The 25,579-nt window shown below is 42.6% G+C and overlaps 1 protein-coding gene across 1 annotated transcript in view; it reads right to left on the bottom strand.

Annotated features, from left to right (window-relative positions):
- Nucleotides 1–25,579, bottom strand: part of LOC122549478 (lipoxygenase homology domain-containing protein 1-like) — a gene marked incomplete at its 5' end in the record, with an annotated part of 196,978 nt that overhangs the window by 114,053 nt on the left and 57,346 nt on the right. Inside the window, one exon of the mRNA XM_043689337.1 lies at nt 20,262–20,416. Coding sequence (XP_043545272.1) covers nt 20,262–20,416 — 155 coding nt within the window. The remainder of the gene's footprint in view (nt 1–20,261; nt 20,417–25,579) is intronic.

The raw sequence follows: 25,579 nt of genomic DNA, 5'->3' as shown, positions 1-25,579 counted from the left end.
CAGCAGAATCTGGGGATCCTTGTGGTTTGTGAGTTAAGCAACAGTCAGGCCTGCAAGTCCAGTGCAATCAGTTATCAGATCACAAGCTCAGGTGCTATTGAGACTTGCATCCAGTGGTGGGGTTTTCCTCCCAAGTGAGTCCAGGAAATTTAGGCATCAATGGACTGTCGGTGGCATTAAGGGGAAAGTGGAATGCTAAAGTCTGTGTTTGAGATTGATTTGACTGGATCACTGTAGGAGTGATGATAGTGAAAGGGGACAATGAGAGATAAAAGAGAGTGATCTTAATAGAACACAGGAAGGAGGGGAGCTTGCATAATTCACAAACATGCTAACCTCAATGTGAGGAGATTTCATAGCCAGCAAGGGCATGGAAATTTGCAAAGTAGTGGGCTCAGGGATGAACTGGAAAGAATAACCATAATGTAAAGGAACAAAAACAAAAATAGAAATTGCTGGAAAACTCAGCAATTTTGGCAGCAACTGTGGAGAGAAATCAGAGTTAACATTTTGGGTCCAGTGACGCTTCTTTAGAACTCTGATATATAGAAGTTGAATGGAAATATGGGTAGACAGAATGGTCATTATAGACAGAAGAATAATATAGCAACAATGCACCAAACATAACTATGTAATAATGAGATACAATGGCCACAAAGTGATTACTCTGATTACTTTTTCTCTTCAGGAACAGAGTATAATTATTAATATGTCAGGAAAATCATGGATACACTGATTCTGTAATGTCACTTCATACACCACAAATTGCATTCAATTGATCGGTCTTCGGGCAACCATTAACATTACAAATTATGGTCTCAAACAATCATGATTGTGCGATACTTGGCATCAGTTGGCCCCATCATGTCAAATACACAAAACTATGTATAGCTGGGAGGATCAAAGTGTAGGCAAGCACTGTGGAATCTGCAATCAGGGCACAGATAAGCATTTCTGTGGCCACAAACGAAACACCAGGGTGTTATGTTGCCTTCCTGGTGCCAGAATCAAGGATATCTCTCAGTGGGCACGGGTTATTCTGATGGAGGATGGTGAGCAACCAGAGGTTGTGGTCCACATTGTTACAGACAACAAAACAGAAAGTGAAATGAGTTAGGAATTTCAGGGAGTTAGGTAGGAATTTGAAGACCAGGACCTCCAGGATTACAAATTCAGGATTACTTCCTGTGCCATATGACAGTGAGACAATGAAGAGGAAGATAGTACATTTAAATATGTGGCTAAAAAGCTGGTGTGGGAGTAAGGACTTTACGTATGTGAATCATTGGGATGCCATCCTGGGCAGGGGCAACCTGTGCAAGAAGGACAAATTTCACCTAAACTGAAGGAGCACCGTGTCCTGGAACTGAGATTCATGCCACTCGGGAGGGTGAAACTAGGATAGCAGCGACCAGGAACCAGAGTGGTAGGTCAGCAAGTAAAATTATTGAGGAGGAGTCAAAGATTAAGGTCAGTAAGACTAAGGGAAGAACACACTGGAGAAAGATGTCTGAACATGGAAGGACTGACAATCTGAGGTATATTTGAGGGAGATGAACTGAGAGCATAGATTACATTAGAGTACATATAACTATGATGTTGTAGCTGTGACAGAGAATTGGTTGAGAGACAGAGTAGACTGGTAGCTTAACATTCCGGGATTTTGATATTTCAGGCATGATAGAGAGAGATGTAAAAGAGGAGGGGGAGTTGCATTACTGATATCACTGTACTGGTGGAGAACACCTTGGAGGGCTCATCAAGCAAGACCATATGGGTAGAGCTCAGAAACAGGAAGGGTAGAATCCTGCGATTCTACTACATGCTTCCCAGCAGCCAGCGAGTGACCGACAAACATATACGTAGACAGATTATAGAAAAATGTGAAAACAACAAGGGTGTTGTGGTGCATGATTTCAACTTCCCCTAGATTGATGGGGACTCTCTTAGTGCCAGGACCTTGGACAGAGGATGAATTTGTTAGGTGTGTCCAAGATGGTATTTAAAAACAATATTTAAATAGTGCAGCTTGGGAAAGGGCCATACCAGACCTGGCATTGGAGAATGAGCCCTGCCAGATGATCAATGTTTCAAATGGGCAAACATTTTGGAAATAGTGCCAATAGTTCTGTAAATTTAAAGCTACTTATGGATAAGGATAAGAGTAGTCCTGAAGCAGTAATATGAAACTAGGGAAATTATGATGTTGTGGCCATAATGGAGATGTGGGTTTCACAGGGACATGAATGGTTGCTTGATGTTCCAGAGTTTAGAATGTTTAAAAAGAACAGAGAGGGTGGAAAAAGAGGAGGGGGTGTAGCATTGCTAATCAGAGAGTGCATCACAGCTACAGAAGTGAAGGTTGTTGAGGAAGGTTTGTCTACTGAGTCAGTATGGGTGAAAGTTAGGAAAAGCAAGGGAACAGCCATCACATTTTCTACAGACCACCTAATAGCAGTAGAGAGATTGAAGAACTCATAGGCGGGCAGATTCTGGAAAAATGCAGATGTAGCAGGGTTGTTGTTATGCATGATTTCAACTTTCCCAATATCGACTGGAACCACCTAAGTGCAGATGGTTTGGATGAAGCCAGTTTTGTTAGGTGTGTTCAGGAGGGTTTCTTTACTCAATATGTGGACAGGCACGGACAGTTACTCAGTATGTGGACAGTTTGTGGGCGGCATGGTGGCACAGTGGTTAGCACTGCTGCCTCACAGCACCTGAGACCCAGGTTCAGTTCCCGCCTCAGGCGACTGACTGTGTGGAGTTTGCACGTTCTCTCCGTGTCTGCATGGGTTTCCTCTGGGTGCTCCGGTTTCCTCCCACTGTCACAAAGATGTGCAGGTCAGATGAATTGCCCGTAGTGTTAGGTAAGGCTCAAATGTAGGGGTATGGGTGGGTTGCGCTTCGGCGGGTCGGTGTGGACTTGTTGGGCCGAAGGGCCTGTTTCCACACTCTAATGTAATCTAATCAGGCCAATGAGGGGAGAGGCCATTTTGGATTCGGTGCTCAGCAATGATCTAGGACAGGTGTCAGATCTCGCGATGGGGGAACACTTTGGTGACAGTGATCACAACTGCCTCACGTTTACCGTAGCCTTGGAGAGTGAAAGGAGCTATTACCCAGGGAAGATATTTAATTGGGGAAAAGAAAATTATGACACAATCAGATAGGAGTTGGGAAGTACAGACTGGGAGCAATTGTTCCACAGAAACGGTACAGCAGACATGTGGAGACTATTTAAGCAGCAGTTGTTGCGAGTGACGCACAAATTTGTTTCTCTGAGACAGGTAAGCAGGGATAAGATTAATGAACCTTGGATGGCGAGAACAGAAGAGCTTCTCGTCAAAAGGAAAAAGGCAGCTTACATAAGGTAGAGGAAGCAAGGATTTAGCACAGCTTTAGAGGATTACAGCCTTGCTAGAAAGGAGCTCAGAAATGGACTGAGGAGAGCCAGGAGGGAGCACGAAAAAGGTTTGACAAGAAGGATTAGGGAGAACCCAAAGGCATTTTACTCATACATGAGGAATAAGAGAATGACCAGGGAGAAGGTAGGGCTGATCAGGGATAGTGGAGGGAACTTGTGCGTGGAATCTAAGCAGATAGGGGAAGCCCTAAATGAGATTTTTGTTTTGGTTTTCAAAAAGGAAAGGGAACTTTGAGGAGCTGGGATACAGGCTTGACCAGATCATGATTGATGAAGTTGATGTGCTGGAAACTTTGGAAAACATTAAGATTGATAAGTCCCCAGGGCTAGACTAGATTTATCCTAGGCTGCTCCGGGAATCGAGAAAGGAGGTTGCTAAGCCGCTGGCGAGGGTCTTTGCCTCCCCACTCTCCATGGGAGTCATACCGGAGGATTGGAAGGAGGCAAATGTTGTTCCTCTTTTCAAGAAGGGCAATAGGGAAATCCCTAGTAATTACAGACCAGTCAGTCTTACATCTGTGGTCAGCAAAGTTGTGGAAAGAATTCTGAGGGATAGGATTTATGACTATTTGGCAAAGCATAGTGTGAATAAAAGCAGTCAGCATGGCTTTGTGAGAGGTGGGTCATGCCTCACAAACCTTATTGAGATCTTTGAGGAGGTGACAAGACAGGTCGACGAAGGTTGAGCAGTGAATATGGTGTATATGGACTTCAGCAAGGCATTTGATAAGGTTCCCCATGGTAGGCTCATTCATAATGTCAGGAAGTGTGGGATACAGGGAGATTTGGCTATCTGGATTCAGAATTGGTTGGCTGACAGAAAGCAGAGAGTGGTTTTGGATGGAAAATATTCTGCCTGGAGGTCAGTGATGAGTGGGGTCCCACAGGGCTTGGGCCTCTGCTCTTCGTAGTTTTTATAAATGACTTGGATGAGGAGGTTGAGCAGAGGGTTAGTAAATTTTTAGATGACACAAAGATTGGAGGTTCCATTAATAGTATTGAGAGCTATTGCAGGCTGCAGTGCAACACAGACAGGATGCAGAGCTGGACTGAGAAATGGCAGATGGAATTCAACCTGGATAAATGCAAAGTGATGCATTTTGGAAGGTTGAACTCAAATGCTGAATATAGGATTAAAGACAGGATTCTTGGCTGTGTGGAGGAACAGAGGGATCTGGGTGTGCAAGGACATCGATCCCTCAAAGTTGCCACCCAAGTGGATAGGGTTGTTAAGAAAGCATATGGTGTTTTGGCTTTCATTAACAGGGGAATTGAGTTTAAGAGCCGTGAGGTTTTGCTACAGTTCTACAAGTTACTGGTGAGACCACACTTGGAATATTGTGTCCAGTTCTGGTTGCCCTACTATAGGAAAGATACAGAGGCTTTGGAGAAGGTGCAAAGAAGGTTTACCAGGATGCTGCCTGAACTGGAGGGCTTGTTTTATGAAGAAAGGTTGAATAAGCTTGGACTTTTCTCTCTGGAGAGAAGGAGGAAGAGAGGAGACCTGATCGAAGTGTACAAAATAATGAGAGGAATAGACAGAGTCAATAGCCAGAGACTTTTCCCCAGGGCAGGATTGACAGGTACGAGGAGCCATAGTTTTAAGATATTAGAAGAAAGGTATAGAGGAGACGTCAGAGGTAAGTTCTTTACGCAGAGAGTTGTGAATGCATGGAATGCATTGCCAGCTGTGGTGGTGGAAGCAGAGTCATTAGGGACATTTAAGCGACTGCTGGATATGCACATGGATAGCAATAAGTTGAGGGATGCATAGGTTAAGTATTACATTTTATGTTAGGATTAAACCTTGGCACAACATCGTGGGCCTAAGGGCCTGTTCTGTGCTGTACTTTTCTATGTTCTATGATAATTATGACTAGAGTGGCACAGGGACCTGGGTTCAATTCCACCTGGATTAGCCATGGTAAATGCAGGATCATAGTGCTGGGAGGAGTTGGTCGACTTTTAGACAGGCAGTGTAGACTTGATGGACCAAATGACCAGCTTCCACACTGTTGGGATTCTATAAATATTAGACAGGAACTGGGGAATATAGATTGGGGGTGGTTGTTTGAGGGTAAATCCGCATTTGGGAACCTTTTAAGGGTGAAGTGCTTAATGAATACTTTGCATCAGCATCCACAAAGGAGAAGGACATGACGGATGGTGAGACCAAGGAGGATATATTAATATTCTAGGGCATATCAATATGAAAAAGGAGATGTTGGGTGCTTTGAAAAGCATTAAGGTAGACAAGTCCCCAAGATCTGATGGGGATCTATCTGAGAATGCTAGGGGAGACAGTTAAGGAAATTACTGGGGCATTGTATGAAATCTCTGTATCCTATTTAGTCTCAGGTGAGGGCCCAGAGGACTGGAGAAGAGCAATATTCATTTGTTCAAGAAGATCAACAGGGATAATCCAGGAAAATACAGACCGGTGAGCTTTATCTAAGTGGTATGGAAATTATTTGAGAAGGTTCCGAGGGATAGGATTTCCTCACATTTAGAAAAATATGGATTTATTAGCAATAGGCAGCATGATTGTGTGTGTGTGGAAGGTCATGTCTCACAAAATTTATTGTTTTTTTTGAGTAAGTTACAAAGAATATAGAATCACACGTACAGGAAGAGGTCATTCAGCACATCAGGTCTGTATAGACCCTCCAAAATGCATCCCATCCAGACCCAACCCATTCCCATAGCCCCATACTTAGCATGGCTAACACAACTCGTCTGCTCATCCCTGGACACTGTGGGGTAATTTATCATGGCAAATACACCTAACTTGCAGTTCTTTGGACTGTGGTGGGAAACTTGAGCACCCAGTGGAAACACATGCAGCCAGCAAAAGAACAAGCAACCTCCACATAGACAGTCACCCAAGGCTGGAATCAAACCCAGGTTCCTGGTGCTATAACGTAGCAGTGCTAACCACTGTGCCATCTTGTTGCCCAGATGATGATTGCTGAGGGCTGGGCATAATCTAAATGGATTTAGCAAGGCTTTTGCCAAGGTGTCTCATGGAAGCTGATACAAAATGTTTAGTCACATGGGATCAAGTAATCTGGTAAGAATTACTTGGTCATAGAAGACAGAGAGTAGTGAAGAAGGGTGTTTTTCTGACAGAAGACCTGTGAATAGTGTTTTGCAGGAATCAGTGCTGGGATCCCTGTAGTTTGTAATATGCTTAAATGATTTGAAGGAGAATATAGGTACCTTGATTAGTAAGTTGCAAGTTTTCATAAAACTTGGGGAGCTGTGGACAGTGAGGAGATTACCAGAGGATACAGCAGGATGTAGACAGACGGAAAATTTGGACAGAGAAATGGCAGATACAGTTTAATGTGGACAAATGCAAAGTGATGTATTTTGGGAGATTTAATGAAGGAGGAAAATATATAGTAAATGGCAGAACCCTTAACAGCATCAACATACAGACGGATCTGGGTGTATACATAACCAGATCCTTGAAAGTGGCACTTATGTGGATAAGGTGGTCAAGAAGGCATGTGGCATCCTTTCCTTTATCTGTTGGGGAATAGACTATAAAAATAGGCAGGCCATATTGCAGCTGTATAGAACTTTAGTTTGACCACATTTAGAATATTGTGTACAGTTCTCGTTGCCACATTACTAGAAGGATGTAGAAGCTTTGGAGAGGGTAGAGAAATGGTTTACCAGAACATTGCCTAGTTTGAAGGGTGTTAGTATGAGGAGAGATTACACAAATTTGGTTTCTTTTCACTTGACATTGAAGGATGAGGGCAGCCTAACAGAAGTTTGAAAGATTATGAGGGTCATGGATAGAATGGATCATCTGAGTCTTTCTCAGAGTAAAAATGTCAATTACAAGGGGATGTAATTTTAAGTTAAAAGGAAGCAAATTAGAAGAAGATGTGAGAGGCAGGTTTTTTACACCAAGGGTGGAAGTAGCTGCGAGTGGAGTTGGTGGACATAGAAACAGTAGTAATACTTAAGAGGCATCTTGACAGATGTACGAAGAGGCACAGAATAGAGGTGTTAGAGCTATGAAAAGAAAAACATTTTTAGTTCAGAAAAGGAACACGTGTCAACGAAGTCGTGATGGCCTGAAGGGCCTGTTTATAGAACATAGAACATAGAACTGCACAGAACAGGAACAGGCCCTTTGGCCCATGATGTTGGGCTTAACATAACGCCAAATTAAAATAATGTCTTCTGCCTGCCCTTGTTCCATATCCCTTCATTTTGTGCATATTCATGTGCTTATCTAAACGTCTCTTAAATGCCTCTGTGGTATCTGCTTCCACAACCACCCCGGCAATATGGTCCAGACTTCTACTACTCTGTGTAAAAATCTTGCCCCTCACATCGCCTTTAAACTTACCCCCTCTCACCTTAAACGCATACTCCGTATTATCAGACATTTCAATTTTGAGAAAAAGATTCTGACCATCATCTATGCATCTCATTTTATAGACTGCTATCAAGTTTGCCCTCAGACTCTGTCACTCCAGAGAAAACAACCCAAGTTTTTCTAACCTTTCTTTATAGGTCATATCCTCTAATCCCAGCAGCAAAATAGTAAATCTCTTCTGTACCCTCTCCAAAGCCTCCACATCCTTCCTGTAATGTGGCAACCAGAATTGAGCACAATACTCTAAGTCTGGCTAATCCAAAGTATTATAAAGTTGCAACGTAACATTCTGTCTCCTGTACTCAATTCTCCAAATAGTAAAGGCAAGCATGCCATACACCTTCTTTACCACCCAATCTATTCACGTAGCCACTTTCAGGGAGTTATGAACTTGAACCTTATGATCCCCCTCTACATTAATGCTGTTCAGGGTCCTGCCATTAGCTGTTTATATTTCCTTAACATTTGATCTTCCAAAGTGCAGCACGTCACACTTACTCAGATTAAACTTCATCTGCCATTTCACTGCCCATATCTGCAACTGATCTATATCCTGCTGTATCCTTTGACAACCTTCTACACTATCCACAATTCCACCAAACCTTTACCATCTGCAAACTTAATGACACACCCATCTACATTTTCCTATATGTCACAAAGAGCAGAGGTCCTAGTATGGATCCCTGGGGAGCACCCCTAGTCACGGACCTCCAGCTTGAAAACAACTCTCCACCAGTATTCTCTGTCTTCTTTCGCTAAGCCAATTCTGAATCCAAATGGTCAAGTCCCTATGGATCTCATGCATCTTAATCTGCTGAATGACCCTATCAGAAGGTACCTTGTCGAAAGCCTTATGTAACATTCACTGCTCTACTCTCATCAATCACTTTTACCAGCACTTCGAAAATTTCAATCAAATTAGAAGGCATGGCCTGTCCTGCAGAAAGCCATGTTGACCATCCCTAATTTGACCATTTCCAAATTTGACCCTATCCCCAAGAATTCTCTCCAATAGCTTCCTCATCATAATGTGAGACTCAACAGTAATTTCTGTGCAAAACCGTTCTTTGTTCTATGTAGATATATGACTGGAAGTCTCATTTAGTTTTGCTATTTTTGCATTGTTATCTATAACTTACATGTTTCAGAGCTGCCATTTTCCACATCTAACTGTAAAGGGTGGTTGTTTGTAGGGAGGAGTTGCTATCATGGTGGAGAAGTGCCTGAAATTAACTCACCCAATGTTGCATTAGCCCTTTAGTTTTGCAACGTAAGTCTGCGTAAGATTATGTCTCGGCATGACATTGGTGTATTTATGAAGGCCACTATGTGTGAGGCCATAATATGTCACTTTATTATGCCTGATGTAAGTTTAGATTAGAGTAGATTGCTTACAGTGTGGAAACAGGCCCTTCGGCCCAACAAGTCCACACCAACCCTCCAAAGAGCAACCCACCCAGACCCATTCCCCTACACCTAACACTATGGGCAGTTTAGCATGGTCAATTCACATAAACTGCACATTTTTAGACTGTGGGAGGAAACCGGAGCACCTGGGGGAAACCCACGCAGACACAGGGAGAATGTGTAAACTCCACACAGACAGTTGCCTGAGGCGGGAAGTGAACCCAGGTCTCTGGCGCTGTGAGGCAGCAGTGCTAACCACTGTGCCACCGTGCCGCCCCAGTGATCCTAAGCAATGTTATTGATAGCTGAAAATGTGTTCCTGGAAAAGCGCAGCAGGTCAGGCAGCATCCAAGGAGCAGGAAAATCGACGTTTTGGGCATGAGCCCTTCTTTCATGCTCATGCCCGAAATGTCGATTCTCCTGCTCCTTGGATGCTGCCTGACCTGCAGCGCTTTTCCAGCAACACATTTTCAGCTCTGATCTCCAGCATCTGCAGTCCTCACTTTCTCCTCAATGTTATTGATACACTGTTATATTTCCAAATTCCTGACAGATTATCAGCTCACTCTTCTAGATTGAGCAGTTATTTAGAGGGTTCTTTCCAATCTTTTTAGAAACCAGAATTCAATATTGAAAAAGATATTAAACTTCCAAAGGGAGAAACAGCAGCTAAAGATCCTCCAAGAAGATAGAAGAAAATAAACAGGCACTGAATCTACCTGTCTCACTGTCATTATCAACATCTGTCAGAAATGAATAAAGGTTCTAGACCACCAACAAACTGTTATCTATTGGGGCAAGCTTTATGGTCAGGAGGATTGGGCAGCCGTCCCATCATAATGCCCATCAAAATCACAGTTGCTCTGAATTTTATTAACAGAAGCTCATTCTAATAGCAACTAGTGACTTGTGAGACACCACCCAATTCTTGGTCCACAAATTCATCTGAGAAATCACAGATATTGTCCATGTGTCCATTTTAACTTCAGAGGAATAGACAATAGGCCTCCTTAAATTAAGGCTTCGCTGCCTGGACTGTTTCAACAAAGCTTTTGCAGTATAGCCCAGAAAGAGTGTCTCACAACATTGTGGCTTCTGTACCCTTCATAACTGACAAAGAAGAAGCGCTCGTGATGGAGAAGAAATTGGAGCTCTAGAGCAATACTGAGCATGAAAAATGATATTAAGAATTGTCTTGAAGGATCATCTAATGAAGTCTGATACAAAAATGCACCATTCAGTTTGAGAGGGCAGGTAGAACCTCATTAAAACCTGCTGAGCTGGATTTGAACTTGCTTTCATTGGGTGGTGTTGCACTGGTTATATGGCAGGTAGTCCCTGGTCGGTCTGCAGTGCATGTGAATTTAGTTATTTTTGAAGTCCTTGAATTATTCCACCTGAGGAAGGAGCAGCGCTCTGAAAGCTAGTGCTTCCAAATAAACCTGTTGGACTCTAACCTGGTGTTGTGTGATTTTTAAGCTTGTGCACCCCAGTCCAACACCGGCATCTCCAAACCTTGAATTTTTCTGTTGCTGAGAAAATATTTCTTCAACAATATGATTGTATGTTTAATATCTTCACCTGATCTCACCTTAATGTAATAGTCTTACAAAATTCTCCTTATTTTTTGGGGAGATAGCAGCAATCAGAGAGATAGAGCAGTAACTAGCAAGGCTTTTAAGGTTAGGTGGATTTTAAGGCTTCAGTTAGCAGATAATATCAGAGTAGGAGAAAGTGAGGACTGCAGCTGCTGGAAATCAGCATCAAAAATTGTTGCCCTGGAAAAGCACAGCCGGTCTGGCAGCATTTGAGGAGTAGGAGAGTCAACGTTTTCAGCATAAGCTCTTCATTCGACTCTCCTGCTCCTCAGATGCTGCCTGACTGGCTGTGCTTTGCCAGGGCCATACTTTTTGATGCTGACTTCCAGCAGCTGCAGTCCTCACTTTCTCCTACTCTGATATTATCTGCAAACTGAAGCCTTAAAATCCACCTAACCTTAAAAGTCTTGCTAGTTACTGCTCTATCTCTCCGATTGCTGCTATCTCATAGAACATAGAACATAGAAGAATACAGCGCAGTACAGGCCCTTTGGCCCTCGATGTTGCGCCGATCCAAGCCCACCTAACCTATACTAACGCACTATCCTCCATATACCTATCCAATGCCCGCTTAAATGCCCATAAAGAGGGAGAGTCCACCACTGCTACTGGCAGGGCATTCCATGAACTTACGACTCGCTGAGTGAAGAACCTACCCCTAACTTCAGTCCTATATCTACCTCCCCTTAATTTAAAGCTATGCCCCCTTGTAATACCCGACTCCATACGCGGGAAAAGGTTCACACTGTCAACCCTATCTAACCCCCTAATCATCTTGTACACCTCAATCAAGTCACCCCTAAAACTTCTTTTCTCTAATGAAAACAGCCCCAAGTGTCTCAGTCTTTCCTCATACGATCTTCCTTCCATACCAGGCAACATCCAGGTAAACCTCCTCTGCACCCGTTCCAGTGCCTCCACATCCTTCCTATAGTATGGCGACCAAAACTGCACACAATATTCCAGATGCGGCCGCACCAGAGTCTTATACAACTGCATCATGACCTCAGGACTCCGGAACTCAATTCCTCTACCAACAAAAGCCAATACGCCATATGCCTTCCTCACCGCACGATTTACCTGGGTGGCAACTTTCAGAGATCTGTGTACATGGACACCAAGATCCCTCTGCTCATCCACACTACCAAGTATCCGACCATTAGCCCAATACCCCATCTTTTTGTTATTCTTCCCAAAGTGAATCACCTCATACTTAGCTACATTGAATTCCATTTGGCACCTTTCTGCCCAGCTCTGCAGCTTCTCTATATCCTGCTGTAACCTGCCACATGCTTCCTCACTGTCAACAACTCCTCCGACTTTCGTGTCATCCGCAAACTTGCTCACCCAACCTTCTAACCCCTCTTCCAGGTCATTTATAAAAATGACAAACAGCAATGGTCCCAAAACAGATCCTTGCGGAACACCGCTAGTGACGGCACTCCATGAAGAAACTTTGCCATCCACTACTACCCTCTGTCTTCTTCCATCCAGCCAATTCCTAATCCAAACCTCCAACTCACCCTCAATGCCATATCTCCGTATTTTCTGCAGTAGCCTACCATGGGGAACCTTATCAAACGCCTTACTAAAATCTATATATACCACATCTACCGCTTTCCCCTCATCAACCTCCTTCGTCACCTTTTCAAAGATAAGGAGGATTTTGTAAGACATCAAGGTGAGATCAGGTGAAGATATTAAGCAATCATATGGATAAGGAAATATTTATTCAGCAACAGAAAAATTCAAGGACTTCAAAAATAACTAAGTTCACATGCACCACAGACTGACCTGCCATATAACCAACACAACACTACCAATAATATCAGACTGCTGTGTAGTGCAGTACTTAATGATAGGCAACAGGCTGGGGGAAATCACAAGGCACTTGTGAATGGAAAGCCGTTTCATGTGGTGCTCCGCAGGACCCTTGGGACTCTGCTGCATTATACATTAATGATTTGGAATTGAACATGAGGAGCACAATTGGGAAACTTGCAGACAACACAAATTGGCTGTGTGGTGGATAATGTAGAGGATAGCTATAAGCTCCAAAATTATATAGATGAGTTTGTGGCATGAGCAGAAAAGTGGCAGATGGAGTTCAAATCTGATAAGTGTGAGATAATGCATTTTGGGAGGTCAAACAAGGGAATACATGATATACAGGAACATACTTAGACAGTTGGATGAAAAGATCTTGATGTGCAAGATGTCCCTAAATCGTAGCAATATATATTGGAGAGAAGAGATATGGAAAGTTCTTCTTTATTTGTTAGAGGTATGGAACACAAAAGTAGGGATATAAATTGTATAAGGGACTGGCGAAGCCACAACTGGGGTATTGTGTGCAGTCCTGAACACCACATTTCAGGGAGGACATAATTGCTCTGATGAGGAGATCCATGTATGTGGCAGGTACTCATGTGACTCAGCCAATGTTGTCTATCTTATACACTGCAGCCAAGGATGCCCAGAGGCATGGTAAATTGGCTAGACCAAACAGATGCTATGACAATGAATGAATGGACACTGTGCAGCAATCACCAGACAGGGATGTTCTCTCCGAGTCGGGGAACACTTTAGCGGTCAGGGACATTTGGCCTCAGATCTTCGGGTGACCGTCCTCCAGGGCAGATTTCAGGATACATAACAAAGCAGAATGTTCAAGCAGATGCTGATAGCCAAGTTCAATGTGCATGAGGATGGCCTCAACTGGGACCTGGGGTTCACGTCATGCTACAGGTGACCCACTATACTATACACACAGACTTACATCCTCAGACACTCACGCAAACCCTCTCTTTCACACACGCTCACACACACACACACTCACTCTCTCTCTATCTCTCTCTCTCACATGCACGCACACCCACTCTCTCTCTATCTCTCTCACACGCACTCTCTATCTCTCTCTCACACACACACACTCCCACACACACACGCTCTCCCTCTCTCTTTCTCTTCCCCTCACATGCACACACACATCTAAGACTATGGGGTGAATTTGCATTTGCAGAATTGTATTTGCAGATACCTTCTATTTTGCTCAACAAAGCAAACAATCAATGCAAGTAGTCAATCTATGTAACATTTTATGAATTCTTACTTTGGAAATAGAACCAGTCTGACTCAAGATTGGATTACAGACAGACTCTAACTTTACACCTGTAACTTTATTGTCTGAGCTGAGATGTCACCTTTTTTATAAAACCTTAATTTTCTCGGGAATGTGACTTGAAAGATGTTCTGGGATTTACATATTAATAAATCAAAACCTGCAAACAATTCCAAAAGATGAAAGACTTAACAGCAATCTAGGGTTTGTTCAATATATCATATCAGTTGCATGAACTATGATTTTGTGCTATAAAATTGGGGCAGCACAGTGACTAAGTGGTTAACACTGGTGGCTTATAGCACCAGAATCCCAGGTTCGATTCCAACCTCAGGCGATTGTCTGTGTGGAGTTTGCACATTCTCCCTGTGTCTGCGCGGGTTTCCTCCGCGTGCTCTGGTTTCCTCCCACAGTCCAAAGATGTGCAGGTTAGGTGAATTGGCCATGCTAAATTGCCCATAAATGTAGGGGAATGGGTCTTGGGTGGGTTGCTCTTCGGAGGGTTGATGTGGACTTGTTGGGCTGAAGGGCCTGTTTCCACATTGTAGGGAATCTAAGCTAAAGAAAAATCTGTGTTTATTGATCCTACTTCACTGGCTACCTGCTGAAGGAGCAGCGCTCTGAAAACTTGTACTTCCAAATAAACCCCTTGGACTATAACCTGGTGTTGTGTGCTTTTTAATGTAATAATTTATCAGCAGAGAGTGCAGAGAAGATTTACCAGAAAGATGCCAAGGCTGCAGAATTGTAGTGATGAGGAGAGATTGGTAAGGTTTAAGTTGTTTCCCTTGGAATGGAGAAGGCTGAGTGGTGACTTGATTGAGGTGTATAAAACTGTGAGTGGTCGAGATAGAGTAGACAAGAGGAACCTGTTTTCCTTGGTGAAGAGTTTAAAAAAAAAGGGTCATAGATTCAAGCTAAGGGGCAGAAGGGATGAGAGTAAAAACTTTTTTATGCAGAGGATGGTAGGTGGCTGGAATTCATTGCTTGAGTTGGTGGTGGAGGCAAAAGTCCTTTCACAAAGTACCTGGATCTGCACCTTAGCTGTTATAAAATGCAGGACTATGGGCCATCTTCAGAAAGATGGGATTAGAAAGGGCACCTGAGTGTCTTTGGGTTGGCATGGACAAGGTGAGTCAAATGGTTCCCTTCTGTGCTGTATCATATCTATGGTTCTAGTTCCTTCATTCACTTCCATCACTGGTTAGCCTTCAATGTTTAAGTGTTCACACAGATTGGTAAATTGCCCTGAAATGGTTGAGCATCCCTTTGCACATCACTTAATCTGAGAAAGGCAACACTTTGTGTAGCTTGTCTTGGCAAGTCACTGTGCTTTAAGAAAAATGGAGATATGAATTTCCCACTGTACACCTCCTAGCATTGAATGGTGGCATGCTCCCTTGTAAAGCATGGAATGGAATTTTGCCTGTAGACATGTGTGGAATCATTACTGAATTCATATTCACAAGGACAGTACATATGTGGAATGGATAGGCCCAAGTTTATTGCTTGTAGTCTCAGCGTTATGCAACTTAAAGTGCAAACACTTGGCTGCAGCAATCCATGTCATGGTACAAACATCCCTGACATCTGATGCCGCTCTATGGTCAAGGAGTTGGGCTGCATGTGAATACTGAGCATATTTGTCCTTAACAGTTTCTTTCATCTTTATGACATCTGAACAGGCTGCTGGTACATCAAACAGGTGCAACATCAGCAGGTCTGAAAGTGAAAATTATGCCAGAGCAGATACCTTAAGAATATAACTGAAGATACTATTACAAGAATGCAAGGTTATTTTAAATGTGTCACCTATGTCATCTATGCAACTCAATAAGCGTTTCCCTTCATTTTTGTCCCAGTACTTCTAAGTGAGTCCTGATACCCTGATGGGATGCAGGGAGTCTGCTCTCTATTGGCCTGTTAGCCTGGAAGACTTGGCTGGTTCACACCAGGGTGCCTGAGCCTAGAGGGCTCTGGAATGTCAAGAAGGTCTTGCCCAATGCAGGTCCAGCTCCTCAATTTAGACTTCTGCAGGCATGGGCACCAAAGGCAAAGGGGAGGCAGAAAGGTAGACATTTGTGGAGTGTCCCGAGAGGAAGCTTCTGACAGACCAGTATGTGGCTATTCTTCCATCTGGATACCAGCTGGAACTGTCCTGTCTTCCTGAGAGGATGGGACACCTGAAAGGAGCTTGATGTGTCCATCTTCCTCCCACCTTAAATACTTAGTCATGGCAATATACATCTGTGCACCTATCTTACAGACATTGTGAGGAACATACCTCCTGATTCCTCAAACTCTGTCCACCATTTACAAGGCACATTCAAGAATGATTGAATATTCCCCACTTGCCTGGATGGGTGCATTTGCAAATATACTCGAGAAGCTTGATACCAGGACAAAGCAGTTTGCTTGATTGGTAAAATATCCACAAACATTTGCTCCCTCAATTGCAATAGTGTATAGTACCTAAATTTGATTTGATTTTATTGTCATATATACTCAAGTACAAAAGTACAAGAGTACAGTAGAATGTTTAACTGGTTGCCACCTCGGTACAGAATCTTAAGAACAAGGCAAAAAGAAAGAACAACTTAAAAGTAAACTTTGCAGTAATTGCAGTACAGTGATGTCTTATTAGTTCTGAGCAGAAAATAAAGAAATATAGCTGAAAGTTCAAATACTACAGTCTTTCTTAAGTGCTTAACCATAGTGGGACTGCACATCGAGGAATCCCTCAAGACCAGAAGTCCATACTGAGGCCACCTTGGGCCAAGATACTGCAATGTATAATTGAAAGATCACTACGTTGGGTTGAATTCCTTCATGGGCCACTGAGAGATCGCCACACTGGGCCGAGTGTCTGCTAAGTCAGGCTGAGACTCCACCCAGCCAGGCTAGGAGGCTGCTCTGCTGGTCCTGCACTGTGGTTGAGAGTCTGTGTTGGAAGAACAAAGAAGAGAGAAGGAAAAGAAACACGAAAGAGAAGAAAAAAAGAGAAAAGAGAGGGAATGGACGGAACAGATGAGCTCCGTCCATAGCGTCCTACTCCACTGCATTTTTGGAATGCACCTTAAAAGATGCATTGCAGAAGTTCACCAATGACCTTGAACAGCAGCTTTCAAACCTACAACCACTTCCAGTTAGAAGGATAAGGGCAGCAGATATATGGGAACACCAGCACCTGTAGATTTCCCTCCAAGCCACTCACCATCTTCACTTGTGAATATATCGTTGTTCCTTCCTGGAATTCCCTTCCTAAAAATATTGGTCAACCAACAGCTCACAGACTACATCAGCTCAAGACAGCAGCTCACCACCTTCTCAAGGGCAACAAGTGAAGGGCAGCAAACGTACGCCCAGCCAGTGATGCCCACATCCCATAAGTGAACTAAAATAATTTGTCCATGGAAGTAGCCAAATGTATGTGTTCTGGAGCTAACATAATACTCATAATATGGTGGTGGCACGGTGGCACAGTGGTTAGCACTGCTGCCTCACAGCGCCACAGACCCGGGTTCAATTCCCGCCTCCGGCAACTGTCTGCGTGGAGTTTGCACATTCTCCCCGTTTCTGTGTGGGTTTGCTCCGGTTTCCTCCCACCGTCCAAAGATGTGCAGGTTAGGTGGCCATGCTGAATTCCCCGTAGCGTTAGGTGAAGGGGCAAATATAGGAGAATAGGTCTGGGTGGGTTGCTCTTCGGAGGGTCGGTGTGGACTTGTTGGGCCGAAGGCCTGTTTCCACACTGTAAGTAATCGAATCGAATCTAATCTAATGAACCCCTTCATCCTTTAATCCAGTTTACTCATTGCCTCTGACAAAAGTGCTGGCTGTTCGTGAACCTCTCTGTGAATTTTGATGAAGGCAGAGACTATGGGATCATACTCTGTCTGGAGCTGAGCAGGTGCCTGGTCTTTGGCTGTCATCAATGTCAGGGACATGTGGCATTTCATCCTTGACCAACTGCATAGACATTTCAATAATGCACTCAGTAGATCATGTTCATGAATCTAATCTAGAAAGAGAACCAACTGAGGTGGAAATCTGAACTGGTCAAGGATGTAGATTAAACATTTGCTGGTCCAAATGAAGATAAAGTGGCTTCTCCTCAGAAGTGGGGGTTGAGCTTACTGTCAATTCTGCTGGCTTACCTCTCATTACAGTTCACTGGAATCCACTAATACTTAAATAAGAGAAGAAATTGGATATAATTAAGTAATAAAAGATTGTTTAGGATAAAGTGAATAAGCACTGGTGCTAATGTTCATACAGGTCTCAGTGTATCCACATGACCAGTTACCTTCTTCTCTGGCTAACTGCAGCATTTTCTCCCCATACAGGTTGAGAAACTTAACATCTGCTACTCTACTGGCACTTTTGCTTTCTTGAGCTGCTTCTGAGAGATTCTGTCTCATAATGGCACAACAGGAGGGACTGATATGATGGAAGTGGATGAATGAAGTGATTGTCATGAAACAGGAGTAGGAGAGATGGTGAGGTATCTCCAGTGAGTAAGTGAGGAGTGCAGAGCGCAGGAAGAATGAGTAGTTTTGGAGGATGAGGTGAGTAAGTGTTGAGCTGCATTCAGTAATGAGGTTGCAGTCCTTGAGACTTAGTGAGAGATGTGTGCAGTGGCAGTTAGCGTGAGTAATGGTGGCCCTTTGTGTGTGAGGTAGCAGAAAAAAGATGGTGGCCTTTACTTACAAATACAGAAGATCATTAACCTTCTTTCAGCACTGCTGGTCATTTTTTTTTAGTCCACACTAACCTCGACCACTTTCTCTGTCCAGGCTGTATTTGGTGATGTGGCATCCTTTGGTAATCTGGAGGAAAAGATACTGCCACTCTGTACAACCACCCTGGTCACCAGCTCCCTGCCGTGAAATGAGGTGTCAGCTTCTATTTCTGTATCACCTGCTGGGTTCCAATAGTGTAGGATCATAATGTGAGGATCAGTTTCTGGTTTGTTATAGAGCTGGTGTTTGAATACGGTGCTAGTGCGGTGAATGTCACAAACGGCCAGCAAAGGTGAGCATTTTTACTACTTCTTCTGTAAAATTGCAAGAAATAGATGCCAAAGAGGTCAGTTCCATAATTAATAAAATAAAGAACAGAGAATTGCATGGGAAAGGTCAGCGGAGATCACCATGGACTATCTGTCATGAATCCCACTGATTAAACCAATTTGCTAAACACTGGCAAAATTCAGCCCCAATTTTTTGATGGTTTCTATTATCCACACACCACCAGTAATCATTTAAATGCATTGAAATCAAATTTCTCCCTGTTAGAACTACTCTTGAGTGAAGAACCATTAACCAGCACTACCTCAAAGTGATTTTTCTAAAATCTTGTGCAACTAAAACTTGAACATACTTTTGCTGACTACATTTATCACAACATATTGTTGCACAATCGATTTGTAAGTGATAAGAGAAAATTATTTTGTCTTCTATCTACTAAACATGTAAACAAATGACTAAGTAGCGCGAAATAAAATGACAGCTAATGGAGTTCATTGCATCTACCTTGAAATTAAATGGGATAATTTTGGTTTAAAAGACACAGCAGTACAGCATTCATTAAACAACTCAACAAGACCTTTTATTTTGGCAAGCCCAAAAAGAGAATTGGCAGTTCTGGACATAATTTTCAGGAACTAGTCAAGCTGAAAGGGGTTTGCAGGGAGAGCAAGAAATAGCATAGGCTCTGACCATCATTCTTCAATCCATTCTAGCTTAAGAATGGTGGTGGAGGATAGGAGGATGGGTGACATTGTACTAGTGCTTAAAAAGAGAGAAAGGAATAGCCTGAGTAACTATAGGCCAGTTCAATATTGGATAAATTACAGGAAAACGAAATTGCAATATAATTTGCTGTTCAAGTAGGCAATAATTGATCAATGACAACCAACATAGACTGGAGAAGGGAAGTTTGATTAAAAATTTTGAGGCATACTGACATTTGATGTAATCTAGACTGATCTTTTATAAGGTTTTTGATAATGTTCTGACATTAGTAAAAAATATAAAGTGTGAGGCGAAATATCTGGTCTATTCATAACTGTGCACACTTTAAAAAATGCTGAATATTATCTACATACTGACTAATTGAGAGAGTGTGGCTAAATCAACGCTCATACCTTTGTTATAATACAAACAAAAGAAAAACCACATTGTTGTTACAACTGTGGTGAAAATTGGTTGGATTAGCAGAAATTGCAAAAATTTGCAAAAAAGGAAAAGATAAGATCACAACTACAGCATCATAATCAGAATGTAGTGTAAATCTATGACTGAAACTTACCTTTCCTTTATCAAAAGTGACAAGTTCTGAATTAGATTTTGTCAGCCACTGTTTTCCAGAGTCTCCCTTGTCTCCATGGACAATAATGAAAACTGTTCCAACAGCACCTGCATTTGCTTCATCTCCAGTGTGTATATGAACACTGTATTCCACAACTAAATTGAGTAACAATGTAACAATTGAGTAACCCATCAGGTAGCGCTTAAAATGTATAAAATAAGAACATTTGCACATGAAAATTGTATTACTTTTGTTATAAAGCATAGATTTCTTTTGGGGAACTGTTGGCTATATACAGAAGTTTTACCTGAAGTTTATTTTTATACCCATTACACTGGATTGGGGACAGTAGAGTAATGACAAGGTAAGTTTCATGAGTATTTTGGTGGGACCATCTACTGCCACAGAGACTATCACTGTGACAAGGAAGTGACAGAATCAGCTGCTGAGCCATCTTATGGCGATCCCAACACTTTATCCTGTTGAATGGAAACTAAAAAAACTTCCCTCAAGTGAAAACAAGATGTTTTGAATGCTGGAAGCTAAACTTCTAAAAATGCTGAAAATACACAACAAGCCAGAAATTACTTAAAAGGAGTTAATGGAAAATGTTGATCAGAATCTGACTGATGAATGAAGGATCCTGACATTGAGACCCAATGCTGGGCTCAAACACATGCAGGCAGTGAGACTGTAGTGGCACCTGCTCAGTGCAATCTCTTAATTGGATCCCATCAGGACAATTCAGAGTGGTGGGCAATTCTCCTCATTGCCAGCTCAAACACAGAGCTGACACTTTTCTCCATTAGTTGGACAGCTGCTGATGCTGCAAGAACAAGAAGACACTTTCATTTTAAAGTGTCCACATCAGAGTTTTAATTTGTTTTCCTCTGCCTGAGCAATCAGAACAGTAAGGGATGATAACACAGGGCTGTCTGGGTGGATGTTGTAACTAGACCCTCCTCCTGAGCCCACAAATTGGAATGGAACTTCCAGCAACTGGTAGCTTAGTGAGAGAGGGCAGCTCAAGCAGTTGTGCCAGACCTTCCAGCAGCAGATAGCAACTGTGAGGAGGGCACCAAGCATGGCAACCAGAGCAATTGAGCAAATTTTGTCTGGAGGAACCGGTATCTACTTGTGAAGGATAAGATAGGCAATGGATTTCCTCAAACAGATGCCAACCACAGGTTTATTTCCACGTGAATACTATTTTTCTTGTTTAACCTTAATTTCTCTTCATGTTTGTAATGACCTGATGCAGGTGGAATAAAGAATCCATGTTTAATGATCTTTGGGAAAACCATGTGTCCAAATTTCATGCTACAGAATATAATTCCCTTGAACAGAAAGCTACTGGTAGTACAGGAGTTCAGCTGGCTGGATGGCTGGCGAGTGTTGCCAACAACGCAGGTTCAATTCTCACACCAATTGAGGTTACCTTCTTAATTTCACCTCATCTCACCTCTCACCTGAGAAAGGGTGACATTCAAACATTTCTCACAATACTCTAAATATGGTCTGACTAGAACTTTATAAAGCCTCAGAAGTACTTACCTATTTTATATTCTAGTTCTTTTGAGATGAATGACAACATTTAAGGAAACATCAACAATGTTATCAACTAATATCTGTTCATGAGTAACTTGCTCATTGATGTTAAAGATACTAAAACTATTTAGTTCCAAACCTGCTTATAACTTTCCACCAAAAGAGAAAATGCTGGAAAATCTCAGCAGGTCTGGCAGCATCTGTAAGGAGAGAAAAGAGCTGATTTTTCGAGTCTAACTGACCCTTTGTCAAAGCTAAAAAAAGGGGAGAAATAGGGAGGTATTTATACGAGGCTGAGAGAAGGTGAGTCATGGCTCCAGAAGCAAAGGTAGCAATAAAGAGATGATATTTAAAAGAGAAAATGCTGGAAAATCTCAGCAGGTCTGGCAGCATCTGTAAGGATATCATTTAAGTGTAATGGTGAAGTGGTTGCTTTGCATTGGATAGTACTGAATTTCTTGACTGATTATGGAACATCTTTTCCAAGTGCATGATACTTCACCATAGTCTTTCAGTGCCTACTTGGCCTTTTCCACCCCATCCTTGATTACCAATAGTTTCAGTTTGTAAGGATTCCTTGCTGCCAGACTCAAGTCAAATGTTTTGAACAGCATCCAATCTACTGACTTGAATATTCACTCCCTTTCTCAGTGCTCTGAATATACTGTTTCATACTGATGCAGGAGCAGTGCTCTGAAAGCTAGTGCTTCCAAATAAACCTGTTGGACTATAACCTGGTGCTGTATGATTTTTAACTATTCAGAACTGGCTTGTTTCACTGTCAGTTCAGATGTCAGGATCTGGCCTGTCGTGCAGCCCTATGCAGCCAACTGAGCTGGTATTCAAAGTACAGCTAAATGGAAGTCACAGATACACAAGGAATTATTCATCCAATCTTTTAGAAAAGTGTGAAAAATTCAGTCTTGAGTAGAAAGTAGTCTACCAGATTACTCTGACCCCTAGGCATCATGGTAACCAACTAAACTACTAAAACACTGAAACAACTACTGATGAACCTAAAGAGCCCAACACCAATAACCAGCAAAATGAATGTCATTTACAAAATATCATGCCAGGACTGTGACAAACACTACATTGGACACAGGCAGAAAACTAGCCACCAGGATACATTACACCAACTAGTCACCAAAAGGCATGACTCATCATCACTAGTATCCTTACATACAGACAAAGAAGGACACCACTTGGACTGGGACAACACATCCATCCCAGGACAGACTAAACAGAGACACGCATGGGAATTCCTAGAGACCTGGCATTCAAACCAGAACTCCACCAATAAATGCAACAATTTGGACCCCATTTACCAATCTCTTAGAAAAAGAACCGGAAATGATATCACCCACCTTAAGAGACCAAGATACCTAAATAGAAAGCGGGACAGAACACCAGCGCTTCACCAGAGGCTCATTGATGATAGTACCTAGTGTGGTGATGAAATGTCTGAAAAGAAGCCGACCAGCTCAGTGAGCAAACTTACAACCTGAACCTCAACCTGAGCTACAAATCTTCTCAAAAATCATAATATTCACTTAAATCTACTTGCAGGTCTGAAGACTCTATGATCATTCAGGCCTAATTACAGATGCTGGACTTGCAAGCCTAGAGCAAATCTCCCGGCTTCCTGTAGGCCAGACATTCATCACTTTGAGACAATCTGGAATCAAGGCCCAACCAACCATAAACGATGCCTGATCCCACAGTGACCAGAGAGGAGGCTTGCTCTGATGCCAAGGAGGCCAAATTGGATAGGCATATGGAGGATAGTGGGCTAGTGTAGGTTAGGTGGGCTTGGATCGGCGCAACATCGAGGGCTGAAGGGCCTGTACTGCGCTGTATTCTTCTATGTTCTATGTTCTAAATTAGCATAGGAATGACAACCGGCCTTATGGAGACCAGACAACGTGGAGGCCCAATGGAGTCGTCTCCAAGAACCCCCGGAGCTCCAGTGGCTACAACCCATACCCAGGACCTCATTGGGAACATATTCTTATCTCCCAGAAATGCAGACTTCCATTACCAATGCCCAGGATCGACCAGAAGCAGACACCTTACCAGGAAACAATGTGCTTTCATGTCTCCCTCCTCAGCATACTCCTGGCAAACATCCAAGGTACTGAAGTCAAACTAGTTGATCTTAAAGCGAGACTTACCTTCCACAGGGAACTGAGAGACTGCTGTGGTGCTCTGTCTTACAGTGATGTGGCTCACTCCTGCTAAACCTGACTGTGCCTTACAACCAGAAGGTTTCTCTATCCATCACGTGGACCACACGATATCATCAGGCAAGGCAAGGGGTGGTGGGGTCTGTCTCTTTATCAAACCTTCAATTGCTCAGATATTGTGACCCTGAGTTAGTGCTCCACTGACCAAGAATACCTAACAGTGAAGAGCCATCCCTATCACCTGCCATGCGAGTTCACCTCTACTATCCTGACAACAGTCTACATACCACCTCATGTGGAAGTGAAGTGTTCTCTTGAAGAAATATACACTACTAGAAATGGACTTGAGAATACCCCAAGGTCTTATGCATTTTATCTGATGATTTCATTCAGGCCAACCTCAAGAGTGTGCCACCAAAATACCGTCAACATATTTCTTGTCCCACCAAAGGACCAAAAATATGTGATCACTACCACACAACCATCAAAGATGCCTACTGCTCTATACCCCATCTGCACTTTGGAAAATCAGATTACAGTACTATGTTCCTCCACCCAGCAGGGGGGGAATGTAGATGAGATGGCGATAGGTGGTTGCAGGTGAGAGGGGATTGTGATAGGTCGGTGTGGAGGGTGGAATAGATAGATGGGAAGGAAGATGGACAGGTAGGTCAGGTCAAGAGGGCGGTGTCGAGTTGGATCTGGGATGTGGTGAGGAGTGTGGAGATTTGGAAGTTCCTTTGGAAAGACAGCCAACATAATCAAAGACCCCTCCCATCCTGGTTATAATCTCTTCTAACCTCTTCCATTGGGCAGAAGATACGAAAGCTTAAACATGTGGGCCAATTGATTCAAGAATAGCTTCTTCCCCGCTGTCATTAGCCTCTGAATGAACGTTTTAAGTTTCAAATTTAATGATGACCTCACTCTTTGTGCACTTTCTCTTGCACCAGTAACATTGTATATAACATGTTCTATAATTTTAATGGACTTTGTATGATATGATCTTCCTGTATTGCATGCAAAACAAAACTTTTCATTGTACTTAGGTATATATGATAATAATAAATCAAATCAAATTCAATTCCATGTAGTATTTGAATTAAATCATTTTCAAAGAAGTATGAAACTGATTGAGATTCAAAATTTTTCTGCAATGTTTCATAAATTTCTGCTAAATCTGCACCTATTGATTTATTGTCAGAGTGAAGAGCCATTTAGAACCTAGTGTGGCATATATAACTATTCAAGAATTAACAGTTCATCTCTTGAATACAAACTCTCCAATGACAATAATATGTACAATGATTGATGTGCTATTTTCATCATTTTCACAAAGCAATTGGATGGTTGTTATTCTGTTATCCTTACTGAGCTGAAGTATTGTAAAAACAATGACTGCAGATGCTGGAAACCAGATTCTAGATTAGAGTGGTGCTGGAAAAGCATAGCAGTTCAGGCAGCATTCAAGGAGCAGGAAAATCGACGTTTCGGGCAAAAGCCCTTCATCAGGAATAGAGGCAGAGTGCCTGCAGAGTGGAGAGATAAATGAGAGGAGGGTGGGGGTGGGGAGAAAGTAGCATA

The sequence above is a fragment of the Chiloscyllium plagiosum genome, chromosome 4 (assembly GCF_004010195.1).
Source record: "Chiloscyllium plagiosum isolate BGI_BamShark_2017 chromosome 4, ASM401019v2, whole genome shotgun sequence".
Lineage (NCBI taxonomy): Eukaryota > Metazoa > Chordata > Chondrichthyes > Orectolobiformes > Hemiscylliidae > Chiloscyllium > Chiloscyllium plagiosum.
The sequence above is the reverse complement of the archived record's forward strand: the minus strand, read 5'-3'. Positions and strand labels throughout refer to the sequence as shown.